General features: G+C 32.4%; 1 protein-coding gene across 1 annotated transcript; it reads right to left on the reverse strand.

Moving 5' to 3' along the window:
* Window positions 1-536: 536 nt before the first annotated feature.
* On the reverse strand, window positions 537-13,437 carry LOC137923735 (transmembrane 7 superfamily member 3-like). Its single transcript, XM_068766991.1, has 9 exons — window positions 13,087-13,437; window positions 12,618-12,947; window positions 11,369-11,628; window positions 7,397-7,568; window positions 6,480-6,647; window positions 5,181-5,333; window positions 3,881-4,141; window positions 2,262-2,415; window positions 537-1,177 (listed from the first exon to the last, which is right to left on the reverse strand). The coding sequence occupies exons 1-9, from the start codon at window positions 13,157-13,159 to the stop codon at window positions 1,114-1,116; spliced, it is 1,635 nt and encodes a 544-aa protein (XP_068623092.1). The 5' UTR covers window positions 13,160-13,437; the 3' UTR covers window positions 537-1,113.
* Window positions 13,438-13,787: the final 350 nt, after the last annotated feature.

Here is a 13,787-nt window from a genome sequence, read left to right on the forward strand (position 1 = left end):
CAAGACCCAGTACTCAGACATATATTTATCATAAGTTTAAGCGAAAGGGTTAATACTGATGGCAGACAACTGAGAGAGTTATAGTTGCTTGTATGGTTTAAGATTTCACTAATGATTTTATTTGTAATAGTGCTACCGAAACTGCTGTACCGCGCCTTAGGTATGCACGCGGAGACGGAAGGGGTATCGGGGTAGTACCAGCCGCTCTGATCCGTCAGTCCGCTGTCGGATGCTCTTTTGTTTCTTTGCCCCACCTTGCCGTGCTTTCCTAAGGTGCGCTACTGTAATTTGGTTTCAGTAGTACTATGGCAACACATTGAAGCCGACTCTATAATTCCTTACCTATAAAAAACTAGGTAAACACCCATTCTAACCTTTTTTTATCAAATCAAAACAGAAAATATTCAAATATTAACTTTATTTAATTATATTTCCGTGAGGTACATTATTATTCATAACAAAATTAATTCTATAACAAAAATCGTCTTTTTTTCACAGTTTATTATTTTTTTCACTAAGACAATCAGTTATAAACATTGTCATTTGAAATTGGAACTTATAAAATAAAAATAGGTAATTTTTATAACGTATCACAAAAAAATACATTGTCATAATTATTACGAAGAAAACATTTAGTTTCTTCACGAATTTTGTAACGAGAAAATTGTAAGCGTATATATTATAAATTAGTTACGAAAGTTTATGTGCTAATTAAAGGAGTATTGTAAAAAAAAACTACCTAACCCGGCCTATGATTCGAATTACCATATACAATATTGGACCAATATAGTTCACATCATCCCGAGGTATACAAACTTATTTTAAAGTAAGAGTTTATAAACAATTAATATAAGACATGAAAATTATTTCAGATTTTGGCATTAAATTTATTGCTATTTTAATATCATATTACGCATATTTTTAATTTTTCCTTACATATATTAAGAGAGCTGCATATTTCCGTATTTAGTGCTTTTTAACAGCGACATACACATTAGCAGAAAATAGCGGACTGAACGATTGAATAATATCGAGTATAAACTTTACATAGAGATGCGTGTTTGGCTTTTTTTATTATAACGAGAGAAGCTTTGTGCTAATATGATATAATGTTTAAGATAACAAAGGAGAATTTTCATTGTGGGTCGTATTCGTTGTTTCGTAGATATTCCTGCCTCTGAAAAGCAACAGTAGCATTTATTAGTCAAACTTTATTAGCTGTTTCATGTACGGACGTAAATTACCATTTTATTCTGGTATAGCATTTGTAGGAATTGGCAAGTGGCACCACGAGCAGGTAGACGAGGCGTGGGTAAGCCTTCCACTAGGAGTAGTTCCACTGACGGCATAATCAAGGCCGAGGGAAGTCGCGGGCTGCGGTCAGCTCGAGACCGTTCATCCTGGCGATGTTAAGAAGAGACCTCTGCCATGCAGTGGTAGTGGCAGGTAGGTGGCAGTGGTGTAATAAATTGTGCGAAGGAGTAATATGTATGTATCTGTAAGCATTATGACATTGAACCTTTTTCGCCCACCTTTACTTTAGCGGCGTCTTTGAGTCTCTATTTTTTAAATGAGATCCATATATTGACGATAACAATTTTCTGCTTTTATTTTGTCAAAAATTATAAAAAAAACATTTTCATAATCGCTGGTTAATAAATTTGTAACCAATACTTGTTACGAATACCTACTAGTGTAAAATTGTGATTGGCCTACACTATTTCTCTTTGTGCATATGTGCAACTGGATATACTGTCTATACAAATAAATAATTAAATATGGTAAATAAACATACCCAGTTAGAGCCTAGGTTCAGCTTTGAGGTATATTTCTTAAATAAAATACGTAAAAACAATATTTTAAGATGATAATATAACAGTGACTTCTCGAGGCGTTCATGTATCGTACTATACGATGACGTAATAGAAACCTTGCTTTACTTTATCTGTGTTCTTCTGTTCTGTTTTCATATGGCATGCGTATGATACCCATATTATTTGTGTTGAAATGTGTGAGACTGCTATGGAATGACTGCGTGTAGCGCAAGGACGGTCATCGTGGCGATGGGGAAAGACTATATTGCAGTAGGCGTATGTTGATTAATATGATGATGATGATGCTACATTAGACAGTTCCATCACCGACCAAAAGAATATTGTCAAAATTTGCTCTAGTCATACAAAAATGGTCAAATGTACCTATGTTAATATTAAATCACTAAATAGATATAACTTTATGTTAAAATAAAACCGTATTCATACCTGATTTGTCCAGTCGATCCGTATAAAACACCAGGCATGGCGGGCCTTACGCTCCTCGGTGGAGGTGGAAAAGGAGGTTTTAATCGATTTTGGTAGTGTTGGAAGAAGAACCCCGTGATAGCCAGTGTAAGCCACAGCAACATTACCAACACGTCTAAAAATAGGGAAACAGTTTAAATAAGTAAGAAATGGACCACCGATGCAAAATGCAACACCGATAAGTGCCAAACACAGAGACTCTGTGTTTGGCACTAATCGGTGTAACATAACTTCTGAAGATGCCCCGTGGAGGGGTGAAACATATGTTGAGTAATTTGGCGGTGGCGGTTGTGTGATTCGCATTGTTTGCCGCATACGCATTTATCAGCGGGCTGGCGGGCGGTGCACTTTGTTGCACGACTACTACTGCATGTGCGGAAGTGGCTAAATATTGGTCCTTTTCTTACTAAGGATGGACTTCCGCAAGGTAACGCCTGATTCCATTAAATAAACAGTTTAAAATATTTGGCAGCAACGTAAAAATGTACCTTATCATTACTGTTGTACTACTAAACCATTTCCAGGATTTTAAGCGCAGTGGTAGCATGGCGGTAGTGAATTTAGCTTTGCGATTGCAGGTAACGGGTTATAATTCGCATTTTATTCAATGATTATAAACGATTGCCACTTACAAACAAATACAAGATCCAAATATGGATTAATAAGGTTTTGAAAACTCTGCTAAATGTAAATACATTAAAGAAATATATAAGTATAACACTTCAACAATTTATTTTAATTGATCATGTTTAATTAGTAAAATAATTCATTTTATAAGGTATTTTCTAAAAATTATTGCGACGTCACTACTGTCGGTAACAATGAAAAGTATTGAGTAAATAAAATAATATTGATAAATAATTAGCTTCATTACATAGAGTTGTTAAATTATCACAGGCTTCGTTTCTAAGAAATATCAAAATTCAAAGCGTTAATAGCGCAATTGTTCGCCAAGGAAACATCTGAGACGATATCCAATTATTTTTAATAAAGTACAACAAGAGTATAGGTATCTTAAAACAGGGATCTACACGTAAGTCCACATTACAATTTTTACGTTTACATTTAGATTTCCGTCGTTTGCCATTTGCAATGCAAACAACGCACCTACTACTTCGATTTGTTCTTACTGATTTATAAATTGAAAATAAATTGTCTTTCGGTCAACCTTAGTAGATTATTATTGCGGTGATAATTTTTTACATTCTAAATTTTAGTTTACAAATACATACTACACTTTTGAAGAATTGTTTTTGAATAAAGGCGCATACAATAACATGATTGTACCCTTAGAGGGATCCATTCAATAACAATGCAATGTAAGAAATGGCAAATGGATGCCACCTAAATGCGACACTGGTACATACGGCGTGTCTAGTGGATGCCGTGCAACTCCGGCCCTGGTACACGAGAAGCGTCCAGTGGAAGCCGGCTAACTCCGGAACCAGTAACGAAAGGGTTAATAACTATAGACATAAGATTATGTATGAATGATTTATTTTTAAGTAACCAATGAATTCTAAAGAATAAAAAGTTAAATAATAAAAATAATTAAATTGGAATATTATTATAATAAGTACCTGTCAACTGGAACGGCGGCGAAAGCACAGCGCTGTTGAACTTCGGCACCACGGCCCTTCGAATAGTGTTGTTAATAATATATTTCAAATTGGACCCTACGAAATAGTCTATAGGGTATATAGTCGCGTACGCGCCCAATATTGCACAGCAAAGAATGTTCGATATAAAGGTCATGGATAGCAGCATCAGTGATGAAAACGTCATGATGAAAACGTAAACTGTCCAAAAGTTAAAGTCAACTTGTAACAGCGCGAGACCACCTGAAATCATTGAACATGTTAACACATTCCATGGCATGTGGGGCGTGTACGACCTCCGTTACACTTTCTGTTCAGGCCATTTGCAGTTCTCATTCAAAAGCAAAGGATTCTTAAAAAGGGCCTTGTTTGTAGGGTCGAATATAGATAACTTCACATCACGTGCGTATGTTATGCACATTAAAATTTATGACTTTTTCCCGATAATTATAGCTTTGCAGTATTAAAAAGTGTAAAGCATACGTCTTAAACGACTTTTTTAATTTTTAAAGTGTGGGACGTATATGCCCCACGTGGCCTGAATGGAATGGAATATCTTCAAAATTTGCCGTGGCACGGAACATGTTAATACCCATATTATCCTCTCATCGATCCTCACATAATCATAACTAGTGACGTAATAATACTGAAAAGGAAAAAAACGTCTAGCAGATCAAAATATTTCCAATTTTTGTTCTCTTTATAATTAAGTTCCATTAACGCCTATTTCAATAGGAAAATTAAATAGACTAGTAACATCATTCTTTCAATGTAATGGAGTCGAATTTTAGTAGATGTCAAAAATAAATACAATTATATATAACTCTGTTACCAAAATATGTATGTTTATATTTAGAATATCTCGTTATTTTTATTTAATCATAATTCAATTATTGGTTTCCATATTTCTGGATTTCTATTTATTGAATAAACATTGTAATGTAAAGTACATTTAATTTGAATTTTATTTTCACAAACTAAAAAAAAAAAATTTCGCAGCCTCACATATATTCGATTAATATTTATAATTTAATCATTAAATATTTTGTAATTACATAAAATTAGATACGCATTATCAAAGCATTAATTAATTTTAATTGTAGCAAAATTGAACAACAAAGAAGTCAAGCAATAAGCTAGTATAAATGTTTAATGATAAACACTTTTTGGTCAGTTAATTTCACTCTTTTTGAATTAGTATTCATACATTTAATATAAATATATAAGTGATTTTAAATTGATGTCAATTTTTGTGTAAACAGTAAAGAAATAGTTATCTTACCCGGAAGTCCAAAATTTACCAAAGCAGCAAACAGGAATCCAAGATTCAAAGTTGATAGCATTACAGCTAATACAGGTATACCGTAAAACCACCAAAATAACAACCAAATTGCTCCAAAGAACATTCCAGACAATGTCGATGCGCCTAAGAGAGCTGAAATGAGAGTCTAGTGTTTGAAAAGGTTTCATGAAGATACATATACTCTTGCAATAAAACAATTCGCTAACTGTAGATGTAGTGACAAACAATTGACACCTAGGATGATGTGATAACATCATATTTTAAATGACGAAATGGAAAATGCTCTGCTAAAAGCAGAGGTGAGGCAACTTAATCAATGCATCAATGTAATTGAACTCTGTAATTTACAATAAATGACATTAACCTACGCACCTATGACTTTTAGACTTCTTATCACTGCGTGTGTTTGACGGACTTAAGTGTCAATGTTTTAAATTACTTAGCTCTCCTTAAATGGATCAAATGCTACTTTTGAGAATTCATTAAAAACCTTTTCTTTTCACTCCCTTTTCATTCACATTTTAAAAATTCTTGATTCAACAAACGATGTTACACACCTCTTATTGACGTCCAGTTGAATCTACCACATGTTAAATATGTACCACCGAATGCCTCAGATTTGTTAAGAACATGCGAAATAGTATAATTTAAAATATTTTAAAAATTGAAAATATATTTTTTAAACATTAAAATGGCCTTGTGGCAAAAACATCGCTTTCAAGGTGTCTATCTTTTAAAAATTATTCATAGTGTAGACATGATATGGACATTTTTTTTAACAAACAAACGAAACTTTGCGAACATTATTTGTAATTCCATCGTATAAGCGAATACATTGCCCATTGCAGAGATTCGATATCGATTCAGCTAAAATGTTTTCTGAGAAAAGCATCACACCTTTCTCCCAAAAACCAAGTAGATTACAATTAGTTAATACAATACGTCGGGCGACGCATCTGACGTAGATTTTTTTTTACTTCAGTTTAATTTAGCTCGAGGCCTGAATCGGAAGATGCTGTAAAAGCCAGAACGGCTAACTGCATCCAGCACCAATCGAATATAGCCATAGTGCAGAGATCATTATTATAGATTTGTTGACTCGTCGAGTCTTAGATACAAAAAGTTTGTTTTTGATTTTAGTATTTATAAATGAACAGGAGAATTGTAATAGTTAGATCATAAGAAAATGAGGAATACACCGCGAATAATCATGATTCAAAAATTGAACTAAAAAAATTGCAGTCTTTTATTTCTTTAATACACTTGAGCATAACTTACCAGGTCTTTCTAAGTCAGCAATAAGTGATATGAGTATATACGTGATAATAACGCCACTAAGCAAGCCGACTAGAAACATTTCAGTCTTGAAGAATCGGTGTCCAAAGAAGCACATGAACAAACCAAAGAAGAGTAAAGATGTACACAGCAATTGAGACAGCATATCATCTAAAAAATAAACTGTATTAATTTTGTATACTTACACGATTGTTAAATTGTGAGTGGGATAAGTAAATTTAAGGCCAACCACGAAGTAGCTCCCCACCTATTTCTCTGTTTGTTATTATATGTATATCATCATTGACTGATCATAGCGATGGAAGGATGCGTTTACATGGAATCAAAATATTAATCTACATTTGTTGTTTGAGCAGCGCGGACGTATTGATGTTGATTATTCCCATGTATCCTACGACTTGGCGTGTTCATTTATTTATTAATATTATTATCTGCATAGTAAATCAAGAGGAGAATGCCAGAGAGTCCAATTTGATATAAACCAAAATCAAATTGAAATCTCCTATAATGGCATTCTTCATCTTAAAGCTACGATGGTTTCAGGTACGCCTTGATCTAAAAAACTCCCACAACCAAATCAGTTTTTAGACTTGTTTCTGTTTAACCTATGATTTAACGTTCTATCATAAATTCTTGTTTAATTGGTTTTAAACCTAGCAACAAGTAGATTGAAACAATATGGATTATATACAGAAAATTGTACCATTATAAAGTAGATATAATGACAATTTTTTTATAGGAGGTCTTAATTTGATTTTTGTATGCTTGCAACGATAGATTTACTAATTGCGATTCATAAGACAATGCATACGTCTTTGTAAATGGCTATATAATTGTACATATTACACAGGTTATCATAAGCATTTCATTATTATATTTCATTTTGAAGAAAACCTTACCAAGCAGTTCACAACCACTTTCATCTGTTGGCGAACAGGCATAAGTGTAAGTGGGAACGTAAACCGAATAGGCACTGCTGTTCGTTGAGCTGTACGCTACGGCGACGTATATGGAACCCGTGCCGGGGTACGCGCTGAGCATACGCCGCATCCTCCACGTCGTCTCTGGGACCTTATTGAAAAGGAAATCTGTACAGTCGCATGAATATCTAATGTAAATTAAACTAAAATGGTAGAAATATCGGTTTCTTAGTAAGTATTCAAGACACTTCGACTAAGCCAAGCATTAGTTTACGACTGGGTTCTTTATAATACCAACCTTTTATAATTCTAGTAATGACGCCTGTCATATAAATATACTGAAAAGTTATAAATTTATTTACTATATTATACATCTAAAGGACGTGGAAATAAATTAGCTAATTTGCAGAAAATTATTTACATGGTTTAGTCTTATTGCAATTGGTAACGAACGTAAAAGTGGGAAGTACTGTACTAGAAAAAAGCCGATGTGAAAATGGCGGTAAACAATTCGAAAATATACCATCATAACACACATTTCCGACACCAAGCATTAGTGCACGATAATCGATCCGGTGGACATTTGAAAATAAAACATGCCATCTTGTCTTAAGATTACATGTACGATGTCTTGTTTTATGGTCACATTTTTGTCTTTGTTTTTGACCATCTCGTAACCATCTTAAAACTCGATACTATTTGACTTTTGTAACATAAATTAGCAATTAGGTTTTTTTAGAATCTATTTACCATCGCATTGTTATAAGTAATATCATCATTATCTTGGTGAATAATTCCTACGATTCTTTTCTATTTAGGGAGACATTCAGGCGATACGTAAACTCACAATTACCCCCAATAATCATATTAAGACATATTGCAATCAGTAAGAACCTGAATACAACATAATAGAGATTGTTCGTTGCAATAAGCTGTGAACCGGCGTGGGTAGCAACGAGGCGCTCCAAATTACATCCTCCACATCTTTATGCACAGTGGTCGCGCCGTCGACGGATGTCGGTAACCATTCTAAACTTGGCCCGTTTTAAATTATTGCAGGCCAAGGAATGGCAATGGTAGGCTAATGAACCTTATTGTTACATAGCGACGTATTGTTTAGCTTATTGTCAATTTTTATCACCAACTCCGGCGATTGTAAAGGAAATTTACTTAATTTTAAATCGAGTTCAGACTTTCACTAATTTATTCAAATAAAAATAAATCGACAAACAACGCAAAACTTGATAGAGTCACGGAGTAATTCGACCAAATATTTTTTTATATTTTCGTTAAAACAAGAGGAAGGTTCTTATGAAAAAAAAAAATGACACTTCTTTTTCTTTAAAAATCACGGGGTTAATAAAATACCTATCCCTACCTGTCAACCGTTTGAAATTATTCAAAGAAAAATCTTTAATTGGTCTCTAAGTTAATTACATTAATCTTTGAAATTCCGAAGTGTAACCATCATCATCATAATATTCGCCTTCCCCAAATGGTGCTATGGTGATCGGTCTTGTGTTGCCTGCATCCAGCGACTTCCGCGAACTTGACCATGCCTTCAGACCTAGTGGGTGGCCTACTCACACCTCGTTGACCGACTCTTGAAAACCTTTCGTCGAACGTACGAACGAAGTGTGTCTAATGCTAATCGATATTTTTAACAAACTGACTTTCGCTGTAAATTTCAGTGAGAATTATATACCAGATTTTTATCATATTAAATGACTAATTGAAACATGTAACTAGTCATGTATTCGTTAATTGCTAATTATCATGTAGTTTCATCAGTTAATATTTGAAAAGAAGAAGATGGTAATGATTTTTAATTGTTCATTATTAATTTTAACATTACGTACATTATCATAATCCAAGTAACTGATTGCGGTTTGATACTATCGTGCATCTCCGAATCGGGATTATAAATACGTAACGAATGTTAACCTAAGCCGATCGTCTAACTCGAGCCATTGCGTCCACACCATGCAGCATCGGCGTAAGTGATCAAAAAGCTAGCCCTTCTCTCTTGTGTGAGCTAAGGATCCAAAGACAGCCCTTAAACTAACTGTTAAGAGGATTAGGTTCTGCTACTTGAGAGCCGGTAACGTTGTAATGCCATCGGTTAAAGCATTTGACAATGGCAGAAAAACAAGTAAATATTACAAGAAAATTAGTAAAACGCCAAGAAATTTACTAGTCGATATAGCGCAGCGGATTAATGACGATGGGCAGGCCAATTTGCACGTAAAACAGATGGCCGGTGAAGATTTAAGATTTAGAAGTGGAGTGCACAGTCAGGTAGGCATAAAACAATGGTTGAGCAAATAATAAAGCGTTAGGTATCCAAGAATCATAACCAATAAGTAATAAGATGGTTATTACGACATTCCCCATACCGGTTTTTTAAATTTCCATTTTTAAACTAATCTTCGAATAAAAAACCTGTTTAAGTATTTTCATTAGGAAAAAATATACCTTGATCTCAATTAAGGTAAAATAACCTTGAACAAAGTTCACATCATAGATATTACTTAATAACTTCGAAAGATAGTACTATTAACGTTAGACGTCTCAAAACTTAAAGTAATGCTCAGCCATAATCAATATAATAAAAATGTAGACCAGGGGTGGCCAAACTTCGCTGTCTTTCGATTACTTTTGGCCCCGATTGATTGTCGAATTATTTCAATATTTAAATTTATATTACCTATGTCACTTCCTTGGAAATCGAAACAAAGTACTGGTGTAAATAATAATTATTATTATTCCTACATAAATTTAACGAAATTCAAATACCGATCATAATTAACAAACCGGCATCTTATCATTAGGAGTGCTGTCATAAACGTGTGCCATTATATCTGACTTCCACACAAAGATTTTATACTTTTGTCGTAAAATTTCAATATATAAATTGTGTAAAAAAATATAGGTTTGTGTGTTTTAAATACGTATTAAAATGCGGCTCAAAAATTTCAAATTTCGAACAATGGCTCAAATTATCAAGGAGCATGGCTGCCCCTGATATAGAAGATTCTAAATGCGAAATGTTTTAGTTGTATGTATCTGCGACTATGCTGCATATGTGACAGCGACTATACTTGCATGAGTGACTATGACTATGTTACAGGGTGTCTTCGTTTTTTATTATGACAATGACCATATGAGCGTGACTGACAATGACAATATGAGTGTTTTTGTGACTAAAAATTCCATGTGTATGATCATTACGATTTTGTAGGAAGCTTGAATAAAAATCGGCATTACAAAACATAATTCAAATAAATGAGTTTATTATATTATTTGAAGTCTTTAATGGGATGATTAGAAAACATTTTAGTTAAATGATAGTGATAGCAATAACTCAAATGTACTTGAAATAAGAAAATGACGGGATGAACATTTTGTTTAAATGTTTTCAGTTTATTTATTCTGTGGTGACTCATTACAACTAACAGTCCTATCTATAATGTTTTATCAATCATTACTGGTTGGATGATTATTATTGTTTTGTTAATTTAATTGCTATAACTGTGTCTCATATTCAGAATTTCAATAAGCAATGTAATGAAGTTGACTGCTTAAGCAGTTATGCTTGTTTATTTTTAAATAATCTTGACCAAACCCAAACTTATAATATAGCACTATATGAAACTGTTGAATGTTTATTAAAAGCAAACAATTCACTAGACTTATGTACAAAGTAAAAAATAGGGAGAAAGACTGCAAGCAATAGGAGTTAAAAAACCATATTTAACATATATCCACATTAAAAGATAAAGTTATATATAAGTATATTTGTTATAATACTTAAAAACATATACTTTATACAACTTTTCATATGAAAAAAATTAAAAATCATGCTACAAGATGACAAAAACCAATTTTGTCAAAGACATTAACATACAATCCTCGTTTAAATAAGTATTGTAAATTATGTTTTATACTCACAACTACACCATTCTCTATAATATTGTCCAATGTCATCATATTACGAATTCCTTCAAAGAAAGTATCTGAGTCAAACTTTCTTTCGGGTAGGTACATCAGGTAGAAGATAACATTAGCATTATTCAATGATGTACACAATGGATCTGTGGTGTCTCTAGCTGAAGCTGATTCAACCAGAACATAATCCTTTGTGTACGACACATGGAGATATGGAGAGACAGGTGGTTGAAATTCCATATTACACCCACCGGGTATTGGATCTTAAACAAAGATTACTTATATATAACTTCGTAATAGAAATATTCAAATTTTAAACTTAAACAATACAACATTTTTAAATAATAAATATTTTAATGATTATTGATGCTTAATAGGTACTAGACATGTTAAATTAACTTTTTTAAAAAGGTAATGTTCCCTTCATGACAGCAGCTTTAAAAAGAAATAAATAATTTCTGGGATTATCCCGCACAAAATCTAATCATAGTCAATTCAAGAGGAGAAAGAGTTTTTTTAAGGCTATATGAATTACCAATATAGACAAATATTTTAAGTGATTACTTTAAAAAAAAAATTGATTCTAGCTGTTAATGTATTTAGTATATGCAAATATATCAAAAAGAGTAAAAGTTTTAAAAACCAATAAACTAATTGTTAAATTTATTACACTCCTTCATTTTCATAACTAATGCGAAACTAAATTTTTAAAATTGTTAAATTTGAGACAACTTCGACTAAGTTCATATGCAGCATGAGTGCTTGAGGGATTATTTTGAATAGAATTATTATCAAGTAGAAATCTAGTACATTAACTTTGATTATTTTAAACTTTCTGTAAGTTTTTGTTGAATCAATAGATACAATGCTGAATAATAAACTTGAAAAAATTTTCATAGTAAAACTTGTATGTGTTCTAACCACAAAACCTTATCTGAGAATCAGCAGTTAAAAATACAATATTGTATGTTACAACATTATATCACCAAAGGAAACATGTAAGTTCATAGACCCTCTGATTCTGTAAAGTCAGTTCCGTCAAAGCTGTAAAAGCCTCTGGGCTAATAGCCTTAACATCACCTGAGAATCAATCAAATCCAAGGTAGTAATCCTTTTTAACTTTGCCAGATAACCTAATCATAAAATGTTGTCTTACATATATTATATTTTAGTACATGAATATTGGTATTCACAATAGAAATTTTCATTAATTAACTGGTTGAATAGAATAAATAAAATTTATATAACTTACCCTTAGCTCCATAGCCATGTACTGATAAATACAGTTTAATATTGACAGCATTTTCATTAATAATAAAAAATTTATCCAGTGAAGGTTTTACAGAACTGTACATTCCCACATTAGTGCCATATACTGAAGAGCTCCGGGTGAATGTATTATTATAGACCGTAACATTATAAAAATGACTATGAACTTGTAAAATAATGAAGGAAACAGATTTTGTAATGTTTATAAATCCTATTTGTAGAGTAGATGAAGCATTAAGACTCACAAAATCTCCAAACAATTCCTTGTTTTCTAAAGTAATGGTATTGTTTAAGGGTATTGTAACAGTTGCATCTGAAACAAGTAAGAATAATATAAGAAAACATAACTGTAAAGAAAATTTCTATTTTTCAAAGTAGGTTAATTAACTAAAATTCAACTATCTAACACGAAAGTTAATAACTTTAAAATAATTGATTGAAAGCATACTTACTTTGAGTTTTCACTGATAAAACAGAAACAAGGATTATTAAAAGTGTTTTACAATAAAAATAATCAGTTAACATATTGAAATTGACGAGCTGTTTACAAATTAATACGATTTATTTTCTATCTCGTAACATCATTGAACATCCAAAATAACTATACCATGTAAGTTATCAAATAAATCAGCTGTTAATTTTGACAGATTCAAAATCCATGAATAACGCGATATTAACTACCTGATAGGTACTTGTACGGTTTATCACAAATTCCAATTTACTAATATTTTTTTGAACCAAAGCGATTTTACTATAGATATAATAAGCTTAGGTAGCTCATTATTATAACGCACAAATACACTAGACAAAATATTATAAACAATATTGTAAATCAGTTATTTTAAAGAACGATAGACTGAATGAAAGTGTACTTACGAACGAATGAAAAGGCATAGAGTGAAACAGAGAGAGGGTAAGATAGTTGAGTAAGCGAGATGATAGATTTTGCATTTGGTGGTTTACTGTTCTTAAAACAAAATAAATGATGTTGTTTTTTATTCAGTCGACTGTATTCACAGTTTTATCTTATTACTTTTGCGCCTCATTACTTTGGACATACATTCTCATTATAAATCTAAAAGTGCATAACCAAGTAGGTATATGGTAAATTGTGACGTGACCGACTTTTTAAGCATCTCGATATCGATTCCAC

The sequence above is a fragment of the Battus philenor genome, unplaced genomic scaffold, assembly GCF_028537555.1.
Source record: "Battus philenor isolate CCGP_79_NKW_IND1 unplaced genomic scaffold, ilBatPhil1.0.hap1 SCAF_22, whole genome shotgun sequence".
NCBI lineage: Eukaryota > Metazoa > Arthropoda > Insecta > Lepidoptera > Papilionidae > Battus > Battus philenor.

What these genes read in the sequence shown, in the direction of transcription:
- LOC137923735 (XM_068766991.1), bottom strand. Translation starts at nt 13,159, where the DNA reads ATGTTAACTGATTATTTTTATTGTAAAACACTTTTAATAATCCTTGTT. An exon ending in ACATGGCTATGGAGCTAAGG is followed by an intron (nt 11,629 to 12,617) that starts GTAAGTTATATA and finishes TCTTTGTTTAAG; the next exon opens with ATCCAATACCCGGTGGGTGT. An exon ending in GGTAAATTTTGGACTTCCGG is followed by an intron (nt 4,142 to 5,180) that starts GTAAGATAACTA and finishes CAATGATTTCAG; the next exon opens with GTGGTCTCGCGCTGTTACAA.